This window comes from Pituophis catenifer, unplaced genomic scaffold (genome assembly GCF_029215685.1).
Source record: "Pituophis catenifer annectens isolate HBS135680 unplaced genomic scaffold, rPitCat1.0.hap2 SCAF_13, whole genome shotgun sequence".
Taxonomy (NCBI): domain Eukaryota; kingdom Metazoa; phylum Chordata; class Lepidosauria; order Squamata; family Colubridae; genus Pituophis; species Pituophis catenifer.
This window is the reverse complement of record NW_027256893.1, coordinates 1,858,590-1,886,036: the sequence shown is the minus strand read 5'-3', so window position 1 is coordinate 1,886,036 and position 27,447 is coordinate 1,858,590. Positions and strand designations below refer to the sequence as shown.

The window sequence follows — 27,447 nt, the reverse complement described above, 5'->3', positions numbered from 1 at the left end:
CAACATGGGGTAGATTTAACTATATATTACATTCCTGACTCAAGAAGAATTGGAAAAACAACTGGATGTGCAACCAATACCTGAAGCTGGAACGTTTCCACCCCCTCCATTACAGAGTACAAACATTAATATGGGGTATAAGATCATGGATAATTTGCAGTCAACTTTCAATATGTGAAGCCAAGACTCAGTGGAGAAGTGCCATTAGGTAGTACGCGAGATGATATCAAAAGAGCCCTCATGCCAATCCTTCTTGCCATCACAATTTAACCCGATGATATACTACAGCTGCTGTAATCCTGGTGATGATTGGCTGCATAATTTAAAAGACCCCCCTCCCCTGAAAATTAAGTTAGAAATTTTGATGAAGACATCTCAGAGAGAAATTAGTTGATAGAACAGAAGGTTATGGAGATTAAAGATAAGACTTGATTACTGAAAAAATACAAGGGCCTGATAATCTGAAGCCTTGGAGAATGCTGAACAAAGGTTTACGGCACTGGCTACCAGGTTAAGGAGATATACTAGAGAAGCAGAAGCTAAGAAGATAAATGGCCAGTTCTCCAAAGAATCATCCAAGGTGAACTCCTAACTGCAGTTCAATAACAAAGTAACACCAGAACCACCAACAGCAGAAACTCAACTGAACTGGAAGAACATATTGGAGAAAGAGAAGATATGTAACACTAGTGTAAAGCAACTGCAGGAACTGAGAGCAGATCACAGCAATCTCCTAGAACACGAATCAGTCACCATCACAGTAACAGTAGCGGACATCCAACAAGTGTCAGGGTTCCAAGTAACACCCCCAACGAAAGAAGACTCTGAGGCTAGCAGTTCCTCAAAGTTCCATTTTATTAGAGATGTCATATTGGCACATTGGGAAAACCTGAATCTGAAAGCTTCCTGGTTTCCCCCACCCAAAAGAAACTCCAAGTCCCTTCCACTGCATCCACATGTTCATCACATGGTCCAATCAATGCACCATCCCAACTGGAGATGCCTCCCAGTCATGCCACCCCAGGTGCAGGCTGAATGTCCTTGGCTCCCAGAGAAAAGAATGTTATTTTGGCTAGATATCTCTCCAACTCCATACAATCCCCCCTCCCAGTTTCCCACAGCACCAAGTGTGGCAACCCTGAAGATCCAAAGAAAAAGTCAGCCTCCAGGGCTGACAAGTGGTTCAAAAATGTGAAAAATAAATTAAAAATAAAAATAAACTAAGCAAAGGGTCAAGATCATGAACAGCCGAACAATACCTGGTCTGGACATGATCCATGCCTACTGACTGAAGAAACTAACACCCGTGGGCTAATCAATAAAGTAAACTAAACACCTAGCAGCACAGATGCTGCCAACAGCCGGCTTCCACCCAGAAACAGTCCAGGACAGGACTAATTATGAAGGGTCCCCCAAAGGAAACAAACCATCCAACTATTGTGTTTCCCCGAAAATAAAACCAGGTCTTGTATTAATTTTTGCTCCAAAAGATGCATTAGGGCTTATTTTCTGGTTAGGTCTTATTTTGGGGGAAATACAGTATTAAATGCATCTGTCTGACGATCTTAACGGGGTTATTTTTCAGGTAGGGCTTATGAGCATCCTGAAAAATCATGATAGGGCTTATTTTCTGGTCAATAACCTTTCTGTCCACAACATGGAAAATCTTTTTAGACTTTGAGGGTGCTGTCAGAAGAGACAATTTTGAAAACTTTTTCAATAAAAAAAAAAAAAAAAAAAAAGAAGAGAAAAAAAGCAGTATTACAACATCTGTAAAGACATTGAAGATAGAAACAAACACAGAAAAATCTAGCCCCTCAAATATTAGAAGACACATCACCCTTAGTCCTTTTCTTTGCTAGATTAGACATACCCAGTTCCTGCAGCTGTTCATCATACGCTTTACCTTCCGGTCCCTTAATCATCTTTGTTGCTCTTCTCAGCCCTCTTTTTGGAGTTCTTAAAACATAATGAAAGCAATTTTTTGTAGCCTCCAGTAACCTAGGATGAAGTCCATCTGCCCCATGACCTAAATTTCTTTAAATTGATTACATTCTTGTATTTCCCTTGCCCAACCTTTTTTCTCCAATGTCATAATAATGGTCAGCTAGGACTCCAATTTCCTTTGATTCAAAATAGGAATTAAGAAGCTCTGCCTTCTTTCCATCACCACGTTCTGGAGCTACACCCATGGAAATGACCTTGAATTCATCTTCCCCTTCTTACATTTCCTATAGATTTCTCTTTTACTCTTATGATTCATTCTGTTAGCATAGTCTTATCTTGAACTCTGCATATTTTCTCTGTTCCTATCAATTGGCATAGTATATCAGAGATGTAAAAAACCAGCATTTTTCATTAAAACGTGAAAAAAGTTGCTTCTTTTCACATTCTTTTTATATTTCAATGATTCTCCATTTGGTCAATCAGTTATGGCCTTGAAACTTGCAAATATCTTTATAAGGAGAGTCTGTTCTTGATTAATTTAATAATATAATTACTGTATTTTTCGGTGTATAAGACGCACTCCCCCCCCCCAAAATAGTGGGTGGAAATGTCTGTGCGTCTTATACAGCGAATGTTGCTGAAGTCCCGCCCACCTGCCGGCCCCCACCCTTCGGCCTCTGCCTCCCAGCAATTTACCTCTTTGCAGCAAACAGCAAACAGCCTGGTCAGCTTCAGCGCAGCCTGATTTAGCACAAGCAGCTGATTGGCGGTTGGATCGACCTCCTGGAATACCGCCTATCAGCTGTTCCAGGCTGCAGGGATGGCCACCACTTGTTGCTGCCCATTGCTGCTGCTGCCTATCGCTGCCTCCATGAGCCCCATTTTTGGCTTAAGCGTGCCCTGTTTTTGGCCCATTCCAAGTGGTGGGGATAGGTGGTGGCAACGATCCCCGCCGCCTGGAATGCGCCGAAAACGGATGTGCAGAGGTGGCGATGGGCGGCAGCAGTGATAGGCGGCAACAGTGGTGGCAATGAGCAGCAGCAATCCCCGCAGCCTGGAACAGCTGATAGGCAGTATTCTGGGAGGCCGATCAACGCCAATCAGCTGCTTATGCTAAATCAGACTGTGCTGAAGCTGACTAGGTTGTTTTCTGTTTGCTGCAAGGAGGTAAATTGCTGGAAGGCAGAGGCAGACTTTTTCCCCCTTCTTTTCCTCCCCAAAAGCTAGGCGCATCTTATACTTCGAAGCGTCTTATAGTCTGAAAAGTACGGTAGATAGATAGAAATCCTTCTCTCTGCAATTCCTCTTGGTCTCTGGGATTCCTATCATTGGGAGCATTTCAACTGAAGCGAGCAGAGCTCCACTTGAAATCTCATAGCTTGGCTCTTTTTTTCAGATATGGAAAGTTGGATTTAATGTCAAAAATAAAAATTAAAGCAAACAGTCTCTCTTTAAACTATCCCCAAATCTCTTCAACAGGATGGTTTCATGCATTGTTTTTTTCTCTCCACTCAGTACCACTTTCCAACATTCTCTTGTACTGCTTCTGGATGCTATTGGCATTTCCTTTTGATCCTGCCCATGTGCACATCGAATAATTGGAGCTGGAACGGGGGCGTGGCAATGCCTGGAAGCAGTAAGTTTGTGGGAAACTGGTGAAGTTTGGCTTGGGCCATCATAACTTGAACAACAGTACTATAAGTAGGAATGCTAGATATCGGCAGTGCAAAATAGATTGAGTTGGAGTGGGCAATATTTATCCTGCTTGGTTTTTTGCTTAACCCCTCCCCCTTGTGTTTATTGACAGCACACTATGATACAATTAATTAAAGAAGCTGGCTATCATAATGGAATGACCCCAAGAGATGACTCTCCTGTGACAGAAGTCCTGAATCAAGTTTGTCCTTCTACATGGCGGGGAGCCTGTAAAACGGCAGTACAGTTGTTGTTTGGACAAGCTGGGCTGGTAAGTAGCGGTTGATTGACAACTGTATGAAGGTGGCCAGAGTTAAGGGAAGGCTGGTCATTTAGTCCTGAAAGACTAACGTTAAATTACGGCATTTGGGCCTGCAGCAAAATGATGGATTCAGGGTTTCAGCCAGTTTGTTTTCTTCACTTTGCTCCTCTCAACTTCCCTGTTTTTCCGCTTTGTCACTCTTGAGATGATCAGCTTATGATTTCCTGTTGATTTCTCCCCTTCAGTTTTTTCTTTGATCTTTGCAAATATTGCCAATAACACCTCTTGTCTATGTAGCTAATTCAGTTTGAACTAAGTTTGCTTTCAGCAGATATCACAATATCATTAACCAGCACCTTCTTCCTGATCATTGTTTTGGGGAGGACATATAAAGCTAGAGCAAAATGGGTCTGAGCAGAAGTTTATACATATTTCCCTGTATGGAAGACGAAGTTTCATCTACTTTACCATGTTTTTCCTTGAGTTGTGAGAAAAAGAGATGTTCAAGTGGGCAGCTTATTTTTGAATTTGACATGGGAAAATATTTATATTCCTGAATAGATGATTTTTCATCCCAGTTTCAGGCAGCTGCTTTCGTCCTCTGCCCACAGGGGAAAAATTAGAGGTGGGTACATAGTTAGCCCTCGATTTAGTGATGTTCATAGTTACGACGGCACTGAAAAAAGTGACATGTCCAGTTTTCACACTTATGACTGATGCAGCATGCCCAGGGTCACGTGGGGTCATTGAGTGAATCTTGAATGCCAATCTCCTTTAAGGCCCATTGTTTCTGGTGAGTTGAACAGAAATCCCTTTAGGTGCTTTGCAGAGCCAGAGAAGCAATTTCAGGAAGTCCACTCCATTGCTTCTAGTTGACTGCGCTGGTGAAGATCCTGTTTGGGTGGTGGTGGAGGAGGAAACATCTGTCCAGCAAGAACAATGGCTGCTGGAAGTCATTTCCCAGGCCGGGGGTGTGGAAGGTTAATTGACGAGGATGAGTCAAGTTCGGTTGAATAGGTTGGTTGTGTGCTTGTTTTCTCTGAAGCAGATAGTGGATATTCGACCACTAAGATCTGTTGTCTCAGAGTGCAGACAGTTTGAGGCATTTGAGGGAATGAGAACAAAGCCTTCATGCAAAGGACCAGAGGGTGGTCAGGATTTGTTTTTTCCAATCTTGTCTAGCAGTTCACAGGAGAAAGCAGGATTAAAATGGATCCCTTGGAGTTCAAATGTTTACACCTTTCCAAAAAAGCATGAAAAGGAAAATTAAATTATCAGCTGATGAAAAATGCTTAGTGAAACACTGGCCTCTTTAAGTACATCCTGAACTTCCTTAGCTGTTTATCATTTCAGTACCTCCTCACAACTGTAAATACCATTCATATATCTATATCTTGGTTTGATGTTTATATGCACTTGATCAGTGTTTAGCTCCCCAGGGGCCATGGTGGCTGCAACAAAATGATTTGTTAAGTTTGAAGAGGGACATTCTAGTACTTTTAAAGTAGTGGTTGCTTACTTATTTTTCTTTGCAATTAGGTGGTTGTAGACACAGCACAGAATGAAAACAAAGAAGCTTATGCACCACAAATCAGCTTGGAAGGCTCCAGAATTGTGGTTCAAGTCCCATCAACTTGGTAATTAGAATTTGCTACTTAAGGAAACCAGAACAGCATTGTGTGTGGAAAAAGTTAAGAAATTTTATTAAAAATTTCAGTGTGGTTTACAGCATCGTCAAAACTATCCTAATACAGTAATTTGAAGGAAGTACATACTTTGTCATGCAGTTGGTCATTACAGTGGTAATAAGGTTTGAATGATCTCTGGAAGCTTCAGTTCACACTGAGAGCCTTCCTAACCTTTGTCAGAGGATTGTCCTGTGTCATGATCAGAACATTAGTAATCTGATCATTAATTAGTAATACTAATTAATGTAATTAGTAATTACAGTAGTAATCTGGAAATATCTGATTCTCTATCTGCATCAGGTGCCTGAAAGAAGATCCTGCAACCATGTCCCTCCTGCAGAGAAGTCTGGATCCAGAGAAAATGTTAGGACTGGTAGATGTACTTTATACTGCTGTGTTTGACCTAAATCGCTGGAAAGAAGGAAGGTTGGTAGGCCTGACTGTGGCTGCAATTGGTACAGAATTAGCATTGCATGACACTCCTTGTTCAGGTGAAAATGACTATGAGAAGCTTCATCTAGTTGCTAAAGCCACTTACACTATGAATCAGAATTTCTGGGTAGCAGCATTTGACACGGTAGGAAAACCATGGTGGGTTGGTTTTTTTCATACACATCTTAGCTTCCCATTTCAAGGACATCTTAGATTTATATGCCTCTGAGAAATTTGCTTTAATATGTTGCTTTAAAATGGGGGTGGGTGGGAGTGGACACAGAGAAATCCAGAGAGAAGAGGATGTGATCACTCCATAGCAAGGGACTGATCCCCCAAAACCCAGATCAGAACACCACTACCCTGAGAGGAAGACTAGATCTAATGTGTGACCTCTCCTGTGGTTTGGCTCTGCATAAGTTGTAGCCTGTCCATGGTGTCCATGAACTCCTGAACCAGCCTTGGTACCAGGTTCAAAGAAGGCAGCTTGAAGTTCCCCAGGATCATAAAAGCCTTGGGAACTCCACTGCCTACCTAGCCATAGAGTTGTGGATCTCAGGCAGTTACTGCTATACTGCAAGGAGAAAGATAAGCAAACAGAAATCCCAATTGATCAACCTCACCTAGTAAGTCTCTCATCCAGCTATGTCTGGGACAGCACACCTAAAGGCCTTTGGAAACAACCATCAGTCTCCATACCTGCCCTGGAGTCTTGGCTAATGCCACATCCAAAATCCAGGGGTGCACATTACAGAGAGGAGGCACAGACACATCTGGTTTCCATATTATTACACCTGGAGAGCGGTTGGAGGGCCAGCCGCTCCGAATCTGACCGAACACTGGTGAAGTCTCATATTAAGACCTACCTAGTGGCGATAAAAGCGGCAAAATGTAATTATTTTTCCGCTCTTATTGCATCTGGAGATAACTGCCCAGCCGCCCTGTTTAGGGTGACCTGCTCCCTTCTCCATCTGGGAGCGCGGGAGGATCCCTTGCAGGGTCGGGCTGAGGATTTTGTCCAGTATCTGCATGATAAAATCAGATTCGGGAAGGCTTGGTCTCTGACTGGGTAGGTACAGACGAGATGACAGAGGCAGATCTTGAGAATGTCATTTGGGAGGAGTTCGACCCTGTGGCTCCCGAGGACGTGGACAGGATCCTGGGATGGCTGAACGCGACATGTTTATTGGACCCGTGTCCCTCCTGATTGGTACTGGCCACCCGGGAGGTTACACGAGGCTGGCTCCAGGGGATTACTAACGCTTCTCTGAGTGAGGGTGTCTTGCCTTCCGCCTTGAAAGAGGCGGTGGTGAGGCCCCTCCTCAAGAAACCCTCTCTGGATCCGGCTGTTTTGGCTAATTACCGTCCAGTCTCCAACCTTCGCTTTGTGGCGAAGGTTGTTGAGAGTGTGGTGGCGCAACAGCTTCTGCGGTACCTGGATGAAGCTGTCTATCTAGATCCGCTCCAGTCCAGCTTCAGGCCTGGGCACAGCACAGAAACGGCATTGGTCGCATTGGTGGATGATCTCTGGAGGGCTCGGGATAGGGGCTGCTCCTCTATCCTGGTCCTGTTAGATCTCTCAGCGGCTTTTGATACCATCGACCATGGTATCATGCTGCGCCAGTTGGAGGGGTTAGGGGTGGGGGGCACCGTTTTACGGTGGTTCTCCTCCTATCTCTGACTGGTCGCAGTCGGAGTTGGCAGGGGGGCAGAGGTCGACCCTGAGGTGCCTTGTTTGTGGGGTGCCGCAGGAGTCGGTCCTCTCACCCCTCCTGTTCGACATTTATGTGAAGCCGCTGGGCGAGATCATCCATTCCTGAATTGGATGTTTATCTAATTTCCTAAGCCATTTTTGAATCTGAACTAGAAGGTAATTTTTATTTCCCCAGGGAACAAGCGTTGCCCTACATCCAGATCCAACTGCAACGTGAGAGCTCTGACTTTGGAAGTCATGCCGACTTACCATCTGGAAATGGCAGTAAAGCAGCGGGGGGGTTGCAGAAGACTTTCTCAAAGTTGACATCACGATTTACCAAAAAAACTTCTTGTACAAGTTCAAACAACAGTGGAAATTACTCCATTCCTAATATACCTTCTAAAACCCATTTTATAGCTAACAACTCAGAGGACAAAGCAAAACTACCAAGTAATGCGGATGCGCGACTGCAAAGTATTTTGAACCTTGGCAACTTTCCGAGGGTCCTTGAGCCTGCCCAGCTGATGCAGAGCTCAAACCACCATGGGGTCAACGGCCTCCTTGAAAGGCCGGAGGGAGGCATTGTAGAAGATGGTAAGGATGCCAAGGGCATGAATTTACCCACTGACCAGGAAATGCAGGAGGTCATTGATTTCCTTTCGGGTTTCAACACGGGCAAGTCCCAACAGACTTCTCCACTGATGAGAAGAAGAACCTCGGTTGCCTCTTCTTCTGCTGCAGCAGAACAGAAAGCAGCTGCTGTGCAGCTGCCATCACTACAGTCGTCATCTCACACCCCACTGCACCATCTTCAGCCCGGGCTGCCCCAGCAGCCCCATCCCCAGAAACCCCAGCAACAGCAGCAGCAGCAGCAGCAGCAGCAACACTATCAGCCCTTGCGCCAGCCCATTGGGTCGCAGCAGCGCCAGCCCAGTAAGTGGCCAGGGGGTTCCAGCCAGCCCCCAGGCCAGCCTGTTGGGCCAGGACTGTCCTCGCTGCCTCAGTGGAGCAGCCACGCCTTTTCCGATCTGAGCTCTGACCTCTATAGCCTGGGCCTTGTGAACAGCTACATGGATAACATGATGTCGGAGATGCTGGGGCAGAAACCTCAAGGGCCTAGAAACAACACATGGCCAAACCGTGACCAAAGTGATGGGATCTTTGGGGTGCTGGGAGAATTTCTACCTTTTGACCCTGCAGGTGAGTTCAACTAATCAGTATGTTATTTCACAGCGTTTCAAACTCCAGATGTTTCTGAGTACCAGGTCATTATCCTGAGCTAGCCTTCACCTATCTGATCTGCTGAAGGGGCAGCCCGATTTTGAGTTTAACCTAAAATTTTCTCTCTTCCTTTGAACTGAATTGCTTTATTTTGTTAATTGTTTTTCAGCATGGTGAGCTAATTTGTGTTTATGCTTTTGATAACATAACTGCTATTGTAAGCAACCAACAGCAGCTTTTTATGATTATTGTTTTCTTTGTATTCCTTTTTTGATCATCAAAGAAAGTTTTCCTTCCGGGGTCCATGGGCATCAGGCCATCACCGCTTCCACTACACGGGCAATTGCCTGTGTTGCTGCTTTGCTCGTGGCTTCCTTGACACAAAGACAACTTTCCAGGAAAGCACTTTTCTGTGAAGGGCTGAATATTCAGCATTCCACAAACGTTCTGCTTTCTTAGGCGTGCCCATGGATGTAGACACACACCGAGGGGTGGCTTGCTAAGCATAAAGAATGAAATGACTGGATAATTGGGGAAGAAATAGCTGACTGACAGAGATTCCTTTTCTTCTGCCCAGTTGGCTCAGATCCAGAGTTTGCCCGCTATGTGGCTGGGGTCAGCCAGGCCATGCAACAGAAAAGGCAGGCGCAACACTTTCGTCGCCCCAGCAATGCACGTAGCAACTGGTCTCATCCTGATGACCTCCACAGGACCTGGCCCTTCCCAGAATATTTCACAGATGGGTAAGGAGCCCTTGGAAACTCTCCTTTGTACACTGCATTGTGCAAACTATTATAGAAATTAAGAAAATTGGTTTTAATGGATTGTTGTGAGGCTGTTTTGTTGATCCAATACATTTTATTTTTTAGATTAAATGTTCATGCTGTACTTCTCTTAGGTTCAATACATGGTACATATAGATAAGCAACGCTTCTATTTTTTTTTTAAGAGCTCAGGATACTTAGCTAAAAATAATTCCAAATATAGGAACTTAAGCTACAAGATCAATTCTGTATTTTACCTTGCAGTCTAGTGAATTTGAAATTGTCCCTTGAGATCTTGCCCTATCAAGATTGACTCTGAATAGGGAGTGCAAGAACCCCGTTTTCCCCAGCTTCCTGGGCAGTCCCTCTCAACCCTGCCTTGCTGTTTCTTTGTAGGGAGATGACCAGCAGCTGGTCAGGGACTCAGGGAGACTCTGCCAGCTCCAGTGATGAGACCTCCTCAGCCAATGGAGACAGTTTGTTTTCCATGTTCTCAGGGCCTGACATTGTGGCTGCTGTCAAGCAAAGAAGGTACGTCAAACAAGGAATGTTTGCATTGCAGAAGAGCTGGCTGTCTTAACCTTAGTTTTTTCCCTTGCCTTAGCAGGAAGCAGCTCTGTTTTGAAATTCAGATCTCTCTCCTTTCTTACTGCCCCTGAATTGATTTCCATGTGGTACTATCTCAACTTACTATATAGATTTACATCATAAATGAGGGGCTGAGAGGCAGAATTCAAATAGTTTGATGACACATACATGGACCAGTTGCGATGCCCCTGCTTTTGCGGAGTCAAGATAATTGTTGTAAAGTAATTATGAAAAGAGTCTGTGTGGGAATGTCTCACCTGTCCAGGTAACAAAAGAATGGAGCTGGTATGAATTGGGAATGGCTCCGGTCTTGTGTCAGAGCTAGTAAATGTGTTCACACAATCGCTGGATGCATGGATGCCTCCCAAGGGTAACCCAAAGACCTGGATGGAGAGTTGAATCTTTGCTTAGATATCTAGCAGGTTAATTAAACATACTTGAACTAGATGAATTCTTGGTTGGGTCCAGCGAGATTGCTCCTAGTTTAGATATGATAGGGGGAGCAATTACAACTTCCCAGTTATTCCAGATGAATACTGGGGTGCTGATTGATGGAATGCTAAAGTAGAATTCTCAGAGTACTGTGTGTGGATAGGTAGGTTGGTGTACTGAATGGAATCAGTTAATGTGGGGATCCCTTCGTCTGGCATATTTGGGGGTGCCATGACTGAATACAGGATTGCATAGATTAAACAGATTTTTTTTCATTAAACTATCATGACATTTTCCCTTCATTGAAATGAATACATGTAAATCATTTATCGCTTGTAAATCGCTTCGAAGAGAGATGGGTGGCAAACAAATTTACAAATCAAATCAATCAATCAATCAACATTTTGATTTTTTGATTTTTCAGAAAACACAGCAGTGGAGAACAAGACACAAGCACACTTCCTTCACCGCCACTCCTTTCCACCGTGGATGATCATAACCAGGCAAGTCTTGGACTGAATATGGCGCCTCTTAAAGAGGCTGAGAGCAGAAGGCATGCATTGAGTTGGCTCCCGGGTCAGTTTTCAAAAGCAGCAACTTGAAAAAAATGGAGACTCAGATTAAGCTGCTTTCTTCAACTTCCTAGATTAAAGGCTGATGACTCCCCATTCCCTTTGGGTGAATGGAATTTATTTCAGGTTGCTTACTTTTATTTTATAAACAAAATGTATTATTATGAGGTTGCTTATAAGGTTGTTTCTTCAGGGAACTGTAGTGATTACCCCTCTTTGTTTTTCCACAGCCAGGTTTGGGGTTTGGCAGGAAAACCATTTGGGTGAGGAGCTGATACCACTAGAAAACCTTCATGGCAGCTTGTGTGCATTTTCTCCCATAGCCTTAAATTCAGGAAGGGGAGAATGCTCAGTTGGAGGGCAGGAACTAAGGCGAGGGATGGGCATGAGCAGACGTCTCCTTTGAAAAACCTTCCCAGAAATCCCCCCTTCCATGCGGACACTTAAAAGGCAGCCCAGGGGCACTTTTACAAAAGCCAACCGTTCGGTGCTCCGTCCAAGAGAAAGTGAGACGGCAGGGCTAATATATAAAGATCTTACAAGGCAGAATTGGGTTACCTGGGGCAAAGATTGCTGAGGGACAGCTTTATTTTAGTAGTTCATACTTTTTTTTCAGAACACTACAAAAATGATTGAATGAGCCATTAAGCAGTTAATTGTATGAACAATAACGTGAAAGGCTATGTTAAGAGCTGATTTAAGATCCCGTTAAAGCCAAAAGATTGGGGGTGTGTGTGTGTATTTGTCATTTTTCCCTGGCTTGGGGACAGTGTGTGAAGCTCAGATGTCCTCCTTGCTCTTGCAGGACAATAAAACGAAAACTTGGCCCCCGAAGGCTCCTTGGCAGCACACGCAGTCGGGTCAAACTATGTCTTTCTATCAGCTAAGCAGCCCTGCCAGCCACTGGAACGACCCCATGCAGATGCTACCGTCTCCCGTTTGGTCAGCCACCAATGACTGCCCTCCACCCACAGGGATGGCCTCCCCGTTTGCCTACACCCAGCAGCCTCCGCAGTCGCCACCATTGCCCCTGGCTCAGCACAAGCAGGGGCACAAGGGCTTTAAACCTTTTCCGGGCAAGCACGAGCGTCGGCCATCCTATCTGCCACAGTACTGATGCCCCGTTTCCTCCTGGCCGGAAAAGCAGCAGCCGAGGACCAAAGTCTTTGGTATGATCCGGGCTTGCTTGGTTTCTGTCTGCTGGGTGGGGGGTGGAGGGGTGACAGCTTTGGTAGTGAAGTCTGTCGTTCCTTGCAGCCCTTGGCACACGGTGTCTACACAACAGCCTAAACTGTGACCCTTTCAAAGCATATGAAAGATGCCCCGGTAACAAATGGTGACACTCTTACCACAGAAAACACTGTATTTTATAGCTATTTTTTCATATAGATTTATAGTTACCATTTCTTGCTAAAACAGATTTGAGTATTTTTAAGCCAATCTAGCAGTTTTGCTCAACGCTCATTTTCTTCAGATTTCTAATTGACAAAATTATAAAGTCTTCGCTCTGACTTTCACAGGCTGTGATAGCTTTTTTAATGCAGTAGTTGTCAATATGCTGCAAACTCTTTGAAACAGGAGTGGGGCAAACAACAACTGAAAACCTAATTCTTTCCAGTTATTTAGTTTGTGCAAAACAGCTGGAACCACTCAAAGTCTGTGAAAAGTGATTTGGCCAAGCAGTGAGCACCATCCACCTCCATGAAGTCCTTTGGGTGGGTTTATGATACTACATTTGATACTCTTACATTTGGCCAAAGGCATTATCCATACAGTGCTCCTTAAATATATGAAAGAATAGTTAAGACTACTTGCAAATATAAGTCTTATTTCAATGCTAGACTTAGTGTGTAAAAACATGAGCTGGCTCAGAAGAGAGAGAACTTAAAACACTATTTTTTGTAGTGCTAAGAATTAAAATAAAGTACTTACAGTCAATATGTGCCATTAAATAAATGAACCTGTGGAATTAGAAATATCTTCCAACCAAAGTGGTTCTGGGGAATGACTGGTGCTTCAAATGGGAAAAAGGTAAATATGTATAGTGATCCCATTGTATATTAATTGAAGTGAGAGAAGTCTTTATAAAACCTATTTAAATTTTCATATTTCATCTTTGAAAGAGTAATTATAAGCCACAATATTTTCTGGTATAAAGGTTTTTGACAGTATTAATATTATTTTTATATTTTCTTAATTCATATCATTCTAATACATTGACAAGTAAAATGGGTTATTAGTTATAAATACACATAGTTTTTGATGAAGATAAAAGCACATTTAAGTTCCCATTTTCTACAAACTTACATGTGTATATTAAAGATACCAAATTTATATATATATATATATATATACATATATACATATATACACATATATATATACATATATACACATACATGTGTATATGTATACACACACATTTATATGTATACGTATGTATATATATATGTGTGTGTACATATATACATATGTATTATATATATATATATATTATATTATATATATATGTATGTATGATATATATATGTATTTTTTTTATATATATATATATATATATATATATATATATATATATATATATATACATACATACATACATACATACATACATACATACATATATAGAAAGACACTAAATGTTGGGGTGGATAGCATAAAAGCCCTTCCACCCTCTGCTTGTGCGCCGTTTGGCGGGCCTAAAATGTTACTCTTTGTGCTGGTTAAGGATGCCAATGTTGCCTGTATTTATGATATTGTCATCTTGTTTCCTGAAATCCCATCCTTACCATGTTTACAGAACTGTTTGCTGTGCATAACTTTACAGTCATGTGCTTTGCACAATCAGTGTGGCTTCTGTCTGTACATTGTTAATGTTCTGTACTTTCTGCTACAATGTTGGTGAATTTAAAAGTGATTTTGAGTCTCCTCAAGTATACAATTGAAAACTTGTATTGGACCTAAAATTGATTGCAGTTGTATGCCACAAGGCTTTCAAGTACAGATATATGTTGTGTTGAAATTTCCTATAGAGCATTTAAGCTGCTGTTGCAGTTGAGTGACAAATGCAAACATTGGCAATTTTCTAAAATTGAAGTTAAATAGTGGAAATGCAGGTGAATCATTTTTTGTCTGGTAGGTGCTGCATCATCCACTGCTTCCAGTTATTCTGAACACCTATAATTTTCCCAAGTATTGGCAAGCAAGGTTTCACACAGCCAAGTGCAAGGGGCATGGTGCTTAGTCAGATTATCTTTTAATGCAGTACTTATGTGAATAACTAATGCTTTGGAACTGGAACTGTACCTTTTGTTTTTAATGTTGAAGCACCTGTAAGTAAAAACTACCCTATTTGCTTTATTAAAGATATACCTTTAATAATAAGATTATATTGTGTTAAAATAAGATATATCCAAAAGATAACGAGTACAATTATGTTGAAAGTTATTCTCCTGCTGTGGCTGGAGAGAATCGTTAGCTGGGCTCCTCCTCATTCCAGCAGACAGGAACAATTTTGGGGTGCCCAAGGTGGGAGTAAAAGACTTCTGCCTACTGGAGGTTGGGAGGCAGCCCCTACTGCACGGATTCTACATACAATTGATTCGACCTTCCCAAGGCGGGAGTAGGGGTCTGCCTGCCAGATACCTGCCTGCTCCATTAGCCACTGCAAGAGCTTCCTACTAATCTGCCTCCAGCCTTCCCATTTTCGTTAAATATTTTGGTTTTATCGATTGTGGTGCCCTCTAAAAAGCTTGTAGGTCCTGTAACCATCTTGAATATTTCAAGAGAGATCTCAGAAGGCTGGCTCCCTAATTTGGAGCAGGGGTCACCAATCTTTCGGACCTCAGGGACCACTAAATTCATAATTTTAAATCCCATGGACCACTAATAATGATTTTTTAAAAAAAGATAAATAGTACTTAGTGCAGTATAAAAAAATGCAAATAATTTTTCTGTGGACCACCAACATTTTCTCACAGACCACCGGTTGGTGACCACTGATTTGGAGGGCTCGCCTTCAAGCAGCTACCTATCCAGGAGGCCCAGTCACCCCATCTGCCAGGCAGCATTCTCTCCTCACATCCTAGAGGTCTTCCTTGGAAAGCCCAATGCAGATTCCTTAGGAGCAATGGTATCATCCTTGATCCCTTGCCCTGTAAAAGAAGGGTGCCCCCCACATGGACCAAAGGGGGAATGTGTTTTTTTTTAGAGAAAGAGCATCGAACGCCCAGAGAACAGGTGCTCCTATGGCTAACACTATCACTGGGGGATCTGGTTTTCTGCTTCTAGATAGATAGTAGGGGAGGGAGAGATGTTGAAGGGTTTCCATGGATACCATGAAGTTTCTCATTGCTGACTAGAATTTTTTATAAAATTCTCATTTCTGAAGGAACTCAATCCTAGCTATCCATTAATCCATTATTGAATCTGGTGACTGAAGCCTTCCCAGTAGAAAGCAGCCCATTCCCTGCCCCTTGGGGGAGAGCAAACTACCAATCAAAGCAGCAGCGATCCAGATCCCAAATAACAAAGACTTCTCAAGATCTTTTTTTTCCTATTTGCCTAAATGACCTACTACACCTACAGTACCATAGATACCTGAGTGCTTGGCAGTTTTCCATAGCCATATTATAGAATTCAAGGCCCTGTATCACAATTGATTTATAACTGTGCCCTGGTGATAATAGAAAGAAAAATATTTCCGGAGGCTCCAAATCATTGGTCATATCCTTGCCACCAAGGGCATAGAGGCACTTCCACTGGCAAGAGTCTCAATTTGTTAACAAGGTTTTTTTCCATGGTACCTCAAAACAAGGTGGATTGGGGGGATCTAGATTTCATAAAAGTATAAGTCGGTATCGGAGTCCTCCATATTTCTTATGGACATACAAAATCCCTTTCAGATTACCTTCAGCCTAGAAACTATTAAGCTTCTTGGGCAAATTTACATACATTCTTTTGCCTATTCCACTGGAAGTTCTTGAGATATGAAAATCAGGGCTGCCTCTCCCTGTCCCTCCTTTTGGGGCAGCATTGACATCCAGAATGTATAGAGACATCAATCTACCCAGAGAGTTTAATCTACCCAATTCTAGGTGACCTCATTAAAAAGCCATGCTTCCTACTTTAAAAAAGACAAGCATAACATCCAGAATCCAATGCTTCTCACCTAGTCTTGGCATAATTACAGTTGCATGTCAATTAAACTGAATAATCTTGGTTTATGTCCAGGGCCTTATCATGCATGGATTGAGTTCACTCATACCCTGCTTGAGCAAGGGGTTGGACTCAAAGACCTCCAAGCTCCCTTCCAATATAACAATCTTCTTACAATGAGTGCAATTTTCCTTCCAGAAAGCAATAATGGTGGGAAAACAAGCTATGATTCCATTGAGCCTTACACATGGAAGAGTCCTTTGAATAGTGGATATTTAAGGCTGTAGACAGGAAATCCTATCTTGGAAGTATCCCTACTCATTCTAATCACCACCAAAGTTAGTCTTCTGGATTGGGAGACCCTTAATCATGGCTGCCTAGGCAATGGGTCACACAAGGCTTCTAGTATACCATAAAATCTTAGTGGGCTGGAAAACCAAATATGTAGAAACTTGAATTAGTTTGTCGCAAGAGAAGCTCTGAGAAATTGGGAAGAGGTGTCAGTTTCTGTTCTTCTAGACAGAACACATCTAGGGCTCTTTCAGTTCCAAAGGAAGATTTGGTTTAACTGGTCTGATGTGGATCTGGAAAAACGTAGAACAGGGATGTCAAACTCGCGGCATCATATGACGTATCACAACTTTTTCCCCCTTTGCTAAACTGGGGGTGGGCGTGGCCAGTGCATGACACATCCGGCCCGCAGGCCATGAGTTTGACAGCCCTGATGTAGAAGAATGTAGGTTCTCCTATTGAGCAAGGGCTGGACTAGAAGACCTCAGAGGTCCCTTCCAGCTCCTATCCTATCCACATGTTTTTCAAGAGATCACACAGTTCAGAATCCTTCAGTAGATCTTTTTCCACTATAAGCTATAACTGCTGCCTGAATAACAATATCTTCATGGCGGTAGCCATAGATTCTCTGGACATCAGATGTTCCCAGGGGGTCTTCTGTGCCTAGCCTCAATTCACTCTGCTAACCCAGATGCTGCATTTGATACATCTGAAGACCACAGCTGATTATGATGCAACTGTCCACAAACCCTACCTTTCCCACTGATCGCCCTCAGCCAGTGACCCCAGCTGCACTTTGGGCTCCATTGCTTGGTCCTGAAAGGGCTGCTCTGCCCACGTGTTTGAATCTGTCTTAGTAGCAAGTAAACTTCCTCCTGCAAGGTGAGCTTCCTGGGCTGGTTGGACAGGCCTTCATGGATCCGTTCAGGATTCCCCACTCACATTTAAGGCAACTCCGCCTTCTATGGCATTCAAGACGGACACCAGCTGTGCTTCTGTTGACATTTAGAGAAGCTGTGACCCTTTAAAGCCCATCTTTATTTTCTCTCCAGTGTGCCAGTGCTGCCCACAAGGCCCGTGACCTTGTGACCGTTCCCGAGTGAGTTCTATACCTGTGTGGTGTTCGGGCCTTGTCTGCAGGTGTCCCACCAAAAGCAACACAAGCCCAGGCCTTTTCCATTAGTGCTTCTCTGAGCAGGAAGATACTCCTCCTACATATATGTTGTAGTCCTTCGAGTCTGAAGAAGACACACTGTCATGCAGTTCATCTGTGGATAGGGAGGTGGCTCTGCAGTCCCGCTGAAACTCCAGGGTCTAGCACAGCGGGATGCTTGCCACGACTTCTGTCAGCAAGCTGCAGTTTCTAGTTCCCATTGCTTAATATAGAGGTCCTGCACCCAGCCTGTTCAGCTAATAGCCCCCACCCCTCTTTGCAACCCCTCCAAAGTTCTACCCAAAACGTCATTCCAATCACAGGAGGAAAATAAAACACGATTTAGCAATGAATTGAGGGTACCTGCTCTCCTCTTGCAAAGATGATTGATTTTGCTGACCAGGGAAATATATGTACAGTATGTTCCACCTACTGTCTTTATAAAAGAAAGCGCTGAGGTCGATTTGGGGTGAGGTGGGGTGGAGAGGAGTATTTGTCTTATAGTATTGGAAACAAGCAAATAGGTGGAAGCTACAAAAATCATTGCTGAAAAATGCAACTGTCCTTGAAAATTAGCTTGAACCTTACTTGTTTGCCTCTTTCTCTTCTCTTCATTTACCATTCCCTTGCTTTCTTTCTTTCGATCCATCCAGTTTTCTTCCTTCTGTTCTCTTTAGTTCTCTTCCCACTGGAGCTATTATTTTCCCTTGCAGCATCTCCATCTTACCCCCCCCCCCCATCTTCTTTCTGGCTGTTTCTGCTAGAAAGAGTAAGTGTTGTGTGCATATTTGTTTTCTGTGTGAGAAAGAATGAGTGGTACATGCAGATGGGAATATGCTAATTTAATAAAGGGAGTGCCTTATTTTACAGGTAATACACTTTGATCAATAGGCTTAAATTCAATGAATAATTTTTTTCCTCCTTGCCCTGCCCATTGTTAGGCTGTGGATTCTGCCACATATATTCACTTAACACATGTACATACAAGCCATTTATTGGAGCATATGAATATGCAGCATACGTTTCATCTGAATATACTAAGATGTGTTTTAAAAAGCTGTCAGATTACCAAAGTCAGCATGTCACAACTATGGTAAAATGGATGGTCAGGCACTGCAGTGCTATAATATGCTGAACTTTCAGATTTGGTTGACTTTTCTTATCACCCTGGTAACTCAAATTCAAGAAGTTAAATAATCGTTTATTTAATTGAAATCCTTAATAAATGATTTTGGAATTTTTAATACATTTATAATAGCTTTACAATGATTTAACAAGTTTTAATACATTTGTGGATTCCAAACTATAACTAGAGGGCAAGGTCACTTGCATTTAGGTTCTAATTCAACATTAGCCACAGGAGAGACTGAAAGGAGAACTAAGGAGAAATTTCCTAACAATGAGAAGAATTAACCAGTGGAACGACTGGCCTTCAGAAGTTGTGGGTGCTGGAGGGTTTTAAGAAGAAATTGGGCAACCATTGTCTGAAGTGGTAGAGGGTCCCCTGCTTGAGCAGGAGGTTGGACTAGAAGACCTCTAAGGTCCCTTCCACCTGTTATTCTAAAAGACATTTAAGAATAGAAATTTTTAGGGTTTTTTTATTTCTTCTAAATTTTTGGGAATTTTGAAAATTATTTTTAGATGAACTTCAAGAATGTTTTAAAAAATTCTTATAAATTTTTACATATTTTTTTTAATTCTGAACATTAAAACATTTTTTCCAACATTTTTTGGAATTTTCTTTTCTACATTTTTGAACATTTTGAAAACTAATTTTTTTAATTTTTAAATGAACTAATTGTGAAAGGAAACATAGTCATGGAAAATGTGTCTGATGCTGTTGTGATTTGCAAAATATGTTCCATGTATGTACTCATGACCTGAACTACACATATACCAAATGTAAGCTTAATGAATTTCTTGAAGTAAAAGATCTAGCGGCAACTCCAACCAATCTAAGACTCAACCTACAAAATGAGAAACTCCAACCAAAGCAAGATGACTATCCCCAAATCGAACATAAGGAACAAACTACTACCAGAAGAAATGAACCTGTACACGAACCTTTACAGACAGAGACCGATGGCAACATAGAAGAAAACAACCACCATCCTAGAGCAAATTCCCTGCTGTCTAGTGTAGCCCAGTCCAGGGAAGCCCCACTGGAGCTGAGCAATCAATTTCATATCCTCCCCCTGGAAAAAAGCATGCAGACACCTGGAGGAGGACATTAACAGCTGTGACAGGAAGAAAAGCAGCCCAGACTTTCCCAAGAAAAAAAGGTGTGTGTTGGTGATAGGAGATTCACTTCTCAGAAGAACAGAATCGGCAGACTGTAGATCAGACAATCCATCTAGGGAGGTATGTTGTCTCCTTGGAGCAAAATTCAAAGATGTTGCTGAGAGCCTTACTAAAATAATCAAGCCCACAGATTACTATATCAAAAAACTATGAGCAGCTCTGCAAGAAAGTTAAGGAGTTAGGAGCACAAGTGGTGTTTTCATCAATACTTCCAACAAAAAGTCAACATCCAATGAGGGTACAAAGGATTTTAGAAATAAACCACTAGTTTAAGAGATGGTGCCAAAGAGAACTTTGGATTCTTAGACCAGCCTGCATTACCTACATAAAGGGCTTCCGGCAAGGGATGGGCTGCCCCTCAAAAGAACTGGGAAAAATGTATTTGGAAGACGACTGGCTCAGCTTATCCAGAGGGCTTTAAACTAAACCTGAGGGGGGAGGGTGACCAATCTCTAGGATTTTTAGTGCCTAATCCCAAACTTAAACCCCAAGACAGCCAACCAAACAAGGTAGGGAATGATGAGGAAGGGGATATAAAGCAAGAGATGTAGGAACCATATCCAGAGTGAGCCATAAAGGACTCATGCTTATACACTAACACTCAAGGTTTGGGGAACAAACAGAGTGATCTTAAAAGTACTAGTATGTAAGGGCAGGTATTGATACAATTACCATTACTGAAATTTGATGGGATGAAACTCATGACTGGAATGTACTGCTGGAAGGATATAAACTGTTCAAAAGAAACAGACTTAACAAAAGAGGTGGTGGAATTGCATTACATATAAAAAATCATTACAACTTTATAGAAATGCATAAAATCAATATAATGAAAAATTACTTAGTTTTATTAGCAGGGAACATTTCAAGACTGCTAATGGATCTAAAAAGAACAAAAAAGCCACTTTGAAAGCACATTACCCTGTTTGCATCAATCCATTTCACTTGAAAGCTCATTTACATTAGATAGCCAAATACATCAGGATTTAAGATAATTCCAAGGTTTTTTTTATTAAATTATAGTTTACAATCAAAGCTTGGCATTCTTAGCATAAAACAAAACAAAAAAATATGAAAAAACTTCTGCCTGTGAAAACTATGATCCCCAAGACTTCCCGTAGTGAAATATTACTGTAACTGACTTCAATAGCATTTTCGTTTTGCGTACGGAGAGAAATCAAACAGTATTTACTGATCGTGCCAAGGCATGTCCTCTTTTACAGGAAGCTCAGTTCTGAGATTCTTCAGGTGCAGCTGGCCATCTCTTCCTTAAATGATTCATTCTCTGTAAATACAGATGTGCTGGGAATGGTATCACTCTATGACCGTCTTCTCTACGTTTGGGGAAGGAGATGCATCAGCAATAGTAGCCAAATAAATAAGATTTCTGTGCAATGTGTGCTGATGCCTGTAGGAAGAAAAACAAAAGTGGCAGTTGAATTTTCAGAACTGCTATTCTGGCTTCTCAACAGCTGCCAAAGACTTCTGGGGCCTCCTCACTAAAGCAAGCTCTATCCTGTATTCATAGGATTGCAGTTGATGCCTTACACTAAGCTGCTTATTTATGCATCTAATCACCTACTTTGATTTCCCAATTCCAGGACACTGTAAGCCAGTCTAGGGTTAATTACTAACCTCCACCTGAAATAGTATTTTGTTAACTGCATGTTGTCCAATTCCAGTTTGATTATTTTCATCCAGCTAAGTGGAATGGGACGACTTGCCACAGCCAACTTACTGTGGGCCAACTCACCGCAGGACAATTTAACAATTCAATTTAATTATTTAACAGAAACCTGGCCTTTGAGCTTATCAACACTTTCATGCAAAAGATATTTCCATTGGAAGAAGCACACTTCAGGGGCAGCAGCGGATAATCTGGAGTACATGACATGGATGCCACTCTTCACCGGAAGGGTTAAGGTGATCAACCTGCCATCAATGGATCCAGGCATGAAAAATGAGTGGGATTTAATCCTGTGTCCTTCTGTCAGAATAAAAATCCTTACTGCAGACATTCTGCGGCTCTTCCTTTATTCTGATACTCCACAATGCAGCGGATCAGCTGATCGTTTTCTTCCAGCAGCTGAAAGTCACAAGAGGCACTGTTACCTACAAAGGCAGCTCCTTCTGTAGGAAGTCTGCATCCACCCACCCTCCTAGAGAATGAAATATTTTGGGGGATATTAAAAAGGATGTTTTCCCTAAAGAAGGAATTGGGGGGCGGGGAATCTTAAGGGAGGAAAAAACCTGCCCCAAGCAGAAACTGAGGCTTTCAGACATGTGGACTTGGTCATCCATTCAGAAAGGCTGGGTCGGGCAAGGGAGAGGTTGCCAAGATCAGCTCCTCCAGGACCACACTGGAATCCCACCCGCCCTCAGCCCCATTTTGCCAGCTGCCCCAGAAGCGGCTGCTGCGGGTGGGGTGCTTCTGCTCGTCAACAAGCGGCCCTTCCAACTCTTCATCGAGGCTTCCTAAGCGGCCAGGCCGGAGACGCCCCTCGGGGCTCCCTCAGCCCGGGACCCTCGAATCCACCCCGCAGGCCGCGCGGCCGGGGCTGAAGCCGGACTCGCCATCGGCACATTCGCCATTCCTTCTCCGCCGAGCAGCAGCGCCTCCCCGAACCTCCGCCCCAGGCGGGAGACGCTCGCAGGAAGGAAGCGCGGCCCACCCGGGGCCGTTTCCTCCCCGCCCCAGGAGGCTCCTTTCGCCGCCAGCCGCCGCTCACCCGTCGCAGCGTCTCCTGGTTCACCTCGGCTTTGCCGCGCAGGCGCTCGGGGACGAAGACCACCGACATGGCGCGACCGGAAAGCCCGCTTTCACGCCGCAAGGCCTGCCGGGACTCCCCGCTACGCGACCATTGGCTCTCGCGCGGGAGGCCCCGCCCCCACGGGCCCTAGAGACGAGCGATCGTGTAGACAAGTTCGCCCCGATGGGCTCCCTAGCTTCCGGGTAAATTTTTTCCCGAACCGCGGAGCGTTTGGGTGCCTTTAGGGGAGACGGGACAGGTTCGGCATTTCAGGGGCTGCCGCGAAGAAGGTGGGAGGCTGCCTGTTTCCCAACACAAGAGCAACGGATGGAAACTAACCAAGGAGAAGCAACCTAGAATGAAGGAAAAGTTTGCTAATGGGAAGAGAAGATGCTCCAAAGAAAAGGAACCGAACCTATATCATTTTAGATAAAGTGACTGGTAGAGCAATCAACCAGTGGAATGCCTTCCCTACAGAAAATTCCAACTTTTTATTTTATCTAAGACCTTCCCGTGGGGATTGATCTTAAAACTTCAGGTTGTAAGTTTTCCTGAGCTGCGATGGCACAGTGGTTAGAATGCAGTACTGCAGGCTACTTCTGCTGGCTGCCTGCAATTTGGCAGTTCAAATCTCACCAGGTCAAGGCTGGCTCAGCCTTCCATCCTTCCAAGGTCAGTAAAAGGAGGACCCAGATTGCTGGGGGCAGAAGGCTGACTCCGTAAACCGCTTAGATCTTACAATCCTGTAAAGTGGCATATAATTCTAAGTGCCATTGCTGTTCCTCATCCGAAAAGCCTCCAGTGGCCTCATCCAGGAAGCTTCTTCAGCTCTGACTGGATGGTGGGGAATGGAAAGATTTAGCAAATAAATAAAAATAAAGCAACACAGAAAATCATATAATTGCAACTTATGATTTTATTTCTTTGTTTCTATTAACCTTGCTTGCACATGCAAATGAAAATCACATGGCCTTAGAATTCTGGCATGGTCTTAAATGCAAGATTGGTCACAAAGTTTTAAGAGGCTTAACAATTACCATTTAAAATTCTTGAGACCAAAGGTCATTTAAATTTGACAAAAATTTTAAGTTGTGTTAACTTTGAACAGCCTCTGAAACAGTCAGTGAGCAAGACTATCTGTACACATTAGTTTCTAGCTTCTTCTGCAACTCCAATTCATGCTGACATTGTTGAGTGGGTCTCCAAAATGTTTTTTAAAAAAGCCTCCCCTGTGATAATGAAATTAAGAGAGTTCAGGTCTTCACCTAAAGTTTAATGCTACAAATCAGTTAAATTGTTGGGCTTTATTTATGCATTTATCAAATTTATATGGCTCACACAAAGTGATTCTGGGTAGCATGCAATAAAATAAAAAATTAAAACATATAAAATCAGTATACCATATACCATATAAAAAATTAAATACCAGTAAACCATATAAAAAATTTAAACATATAAAACAAGCATTCCCATCTTTTTGTTTTCCTGTCTGCTGCCATTAACTGGACTCTTGGCAACTCACAACAAACATACATTGAAAAAATAAAAATCATAAAATGTCACTTAAAAAAACTTTATTCAGCATAATGTCCAGCACTTCAGTTTTTTAACAGCTTTCAGAATCATTGCCTCAGTAAGATGGGAAGAGTAGAAATTCAGTAAATAAAATTTGGGCCACTGGAGCGTTTGTTGGAGATGGAGCCATAAGAAAAGGTTCCTGTGAATGCCAGCCTTCCTCTCGGTATTAGGGAATCAGAGGCAGCTCCTCCGGAGGTGCCCCTGGCTGGAGAAGGCAGCTCCAGAGGGGCAGCCTAGCTGTCCAGCTGCTTCCCACAGGGTTTATTGGGCACCTTCTGTTAAAATGGGCCCAGAAGGAAGGGGGGACATCACCCCCACTTTCACCCCCTGGAACCCATTTTGGTCACCATACTACAAAAAAGAGGTTGAGACTTTGGAAAAAGCTCACAGAAGAGCAGCTAAGATGATCAAAGGCCTGGAGGTTAAACCATATGGAGAACGGCTGCAGGATTTGGGTTTGGTCAGTCTAGAAAAAAGAAGAATTAGGGGGTGACATGATAGCAGTCTTCCAGTATTTGAGGGGCTTCCATAAAGAGGAGGGGGTCAAATTATTCTCCAAAGCACCGGAAGGCAGGACAAGAAATAACGGATGGAAATGAATGGAGGAGAGAAGCAACCTGGAATTAACAGCTTCCTAACAGGGACGACAATTAACCAGTGGAACAGCTGGCCACCAGAAGTTGTGGGCGCTCCATCCCTGGAGGCATGCATGCATTTATTTACATATATATATATATATATATATTTGCATTTATATATATATATATATATATATATATATATATATATATATATATATATATATATATATATATATATATTTTCAATTTATATACCGCCCTTCTCCCTGAGGACTCAGGGCGGTGCACAGCCAGAATTAAAAACATGAAATACAAATATTAAAAACAATTAAAATATATATAAATTTGGCCCAAAATTTAAAAAAACCACAAACCAATTAAACATTTAAAAATTTCTTCCTAAGCCAGCCCGGCTTGCTGGAAAAAGTGGGTTTTAAGGGCACGGCGGAAGGCACTGAGGTCTTGGATTCTCCTTATCTCCGGGGGCAGCTGGTTCCAGAGGGTAGGTGCCCCCACAGAGAAGGCCCTCCCCCTGGCGGTCACCAGCCTACATTGTTTGGCTGATGGCACCCTGAGGAGGCCCTCTCTGTGGGAGCGCACGGGTCGCTGGGAGGTCGTCGGTAGCAGCAGGCGGTCTCGAAGATAGCTAGGCCCGATGCCATGGAGCGCTTTAAAGGTGATAACCAAAACCTTGAAGCACACCCGGAAGACCACCGGGAGCCAGTGCAGCTCGCGCAGGAGCGGTGTTACATGGGAGCACCATGCTGCTCCCATCACTACCTGTGCTGCTGCGTTCTGGACCAGCTGGAGCCTCCGGGTGCCCCTCAAGGGGAGCCCCATGTAGAGAGCATTGCAGTAGTCAAGGCGAGAGGTGACGAGGGCGTGAGTGACTGTGCACAGGGAATCCCAATCAAGAAAGGGCCGCAACTGGCGAATCAGGCGAACCTGACAAAAGGTCCTCCTGGTTACAGCCGTCAGATGTTCCTCCAAGGACAGCTGCATATCCAGGAGGACTCCCAGATTGCGAGCCCTTTCTGTGGGGGCCAAAGACTTGCCCCCAATAGTCAGTGATGGAGTCAACTGACTATATCGGGATGCCGGGAGCCACAGCCACTCAGTCTTGGAATGGTTGAGCTTGAGCCTGTTCCTCCCCATCCAGATCCGCACAGCCTCCAGGTACTGGGACATCACTTCAAGGGCATCGTTGGGGTGGCCTGGGGTGGAGATGTACAGCTGGGTGTCATCAGCGTACTGGTGGTATCTCACCCCGAAGCCACGGATGATCTTGCCCAGCGACTTCACATAAATGTTGAACAGAAGGGGCGAGAGGACCGACCCTTGCGGCACTCCACAGATGAGAGGCCTCGAGGTCGACCTCTGCCCCCCTGCTAACACAAACTGCGACCGGTCGGAGAGAAAGGAGAACCACCGCAACACGGTGCCTCCCACCCCCAACTCTTCCAGCCGGTGCAGCATGATACCATGGTCGATGGTATCAAAAGCCGCTGAGAGGTCTAACAGGACCAGAACAGAGGAGCAACTCCTGTCCCGAGCCCTCCAGAGATCATCAACCAACGCGACCAATGCCGTTTCCGTGCTGTGCCCGGGCCTGAAACCCGACTGGAACGGATCTAGATAGGATGTTTCCTCCAGGAATTGCGGAAACTGTCGCGCGACCACTCTCAACAACCTTCGCCAGGAAGCGAAGGTTGGAGACAGGACGGTAGTTGGCCAATATTGCCGGATCCAGGGACGGCTTTGAGGAGAGGCCTCACCACCGCCTCTTTCAAGGCAGCGGGGAAGTGGCCCTCACTCAGCGAAGCGTTGATAACACCCTGGAGCCAGCCTCGTGTAACCTCCTGGGAGGCCAGTACCAACCAGGAGGGACACGGGTCCAGTAAACATGTGGCCGCACTAAGTCTCCCCAAAATCCTGTCCACATCATCGGGAGTCACAGCATCAAACTCCTCCCAGGTAACATTCTCAAGACTATTCCTCGTCACCCTGCCCGGATCTACCCAGTCAGAGTCCAAATCCCCCCGGATCTGAGCGATTTTGTCATACAGGTGTTGTCCGAAATCCTCCGCCCTGCCTTCCAAGGGATCCTCCTGCGCTCCCGGATGGAGCAGGGAGTGGGTTACCCTGAACAGGGCGGCCGGACGATTCCCTGATGACGCAATAGAGGCGGAAAAGTAGTTAAACTTTGCCGTCTTTATCGCCACTAGGTAGGCCTTAATATGCGACCTTACCAGTGTTCGATCAGATTCAGCTCTTTAAGAAGAGTCTCCCTTCCAGCTCATCCTCTTCCACTCTTTGCAGGCAGCATCATGCCACGCCCC

At 43.8% G+C, this 27,447-nt stretch overlaps 2 protein-coding genes across 2 annotated transcripts in view; one reads left to right on the top strand and one right to left on the bottom strand.

The window, feature by feature from the left end:
- GARRE1 (granule associated Rac and RHOG effector 1) overlaps positions 1-13,605 on the top strand; it is a 31,476-nt gene extending 17,871 nt beyond the window's left edge. Inside the window, exons 6-13 of the mRNA XM_070952917.1 lie at positions 3,755-3,913; positions 5,444-5,541; positions 5,893-6,018; positions 7,914-8,920; positions 9,519-9,684; positions 10,102-10,236; positions 11,150-11,228; positions 12,103-13,605. Coding sequence (XP_070809018.1) covers positions 3,755-3,913; positions 5,444-5,541; positions 5,893-6,018; positions 7,914-8,920; positions 9,519-9,684; positions 10,102-10,236; positions 11,150-11,228; positions 12,103-12,414 — 2,082 coding nt within the window. The 3' untranslated portion in view covers positions 12,415-13,605. The remainder of the gene's footprint in view (positions 1-3,754; positions 3,914-5,443; positions 5,542-5,892; positions 6,019-7,913; positions 8,921-9,518; positions 9,685-10,101; positions 10,237-11,149; positions 11,229-12,102) is intronic.
- Positions 13,606-21,184: 7,579 nt separating this feature from the next.
- SS18L2 (SS18 like 2) lies at positions 21,185-23,013 on the bottom strand. The gene is made up of 3 exons (XM_070952926.1): positions 22,929-23,013; positions 22,209-22,285; positions 21,185-21,607 (listed from the first exon to the last, which is right to left on the bottom strand). The coding sequence occupies exons 1-3, from the start codon at positions 22,995-22,997 to the stop codon at positions 21,514-21,516; spliced, it is 240 nt and encodes a 79-aa protein (XP_070809027.1). The 5' UTR covers positions 22,998-23,013; the 3' UTR covers positions 21,185-21,513.
- Positions 23,014-27,447: the final 4,434 nt, after the last annotated feature.

Bases quoted from the DNA above. Each gene is read 5' to 3' on its own strand.
- SS18L2 (XM_070952926.1), bottom strand. From the start codon at position 22,997: ATGTCGGTGGTCTTCGTCCCCGAGCGCCTGCGCGGCAAAGCCGAGGTG. The intron at 22,286-22,928 runs GTGAGCGGCGGC...TGTGACTTTCAG, and splicing joins ACCAGGAGACGCTGCGACGG to CTGCTGGAAGAAAACGATCA. The intron at 21,608-22,208 runs GTAAGGATTTTT...TTCTTCCTACAG, and splicing joins AGAGCCGCAGAATGTCTGCA to GCATCAGCACACATTGCACA.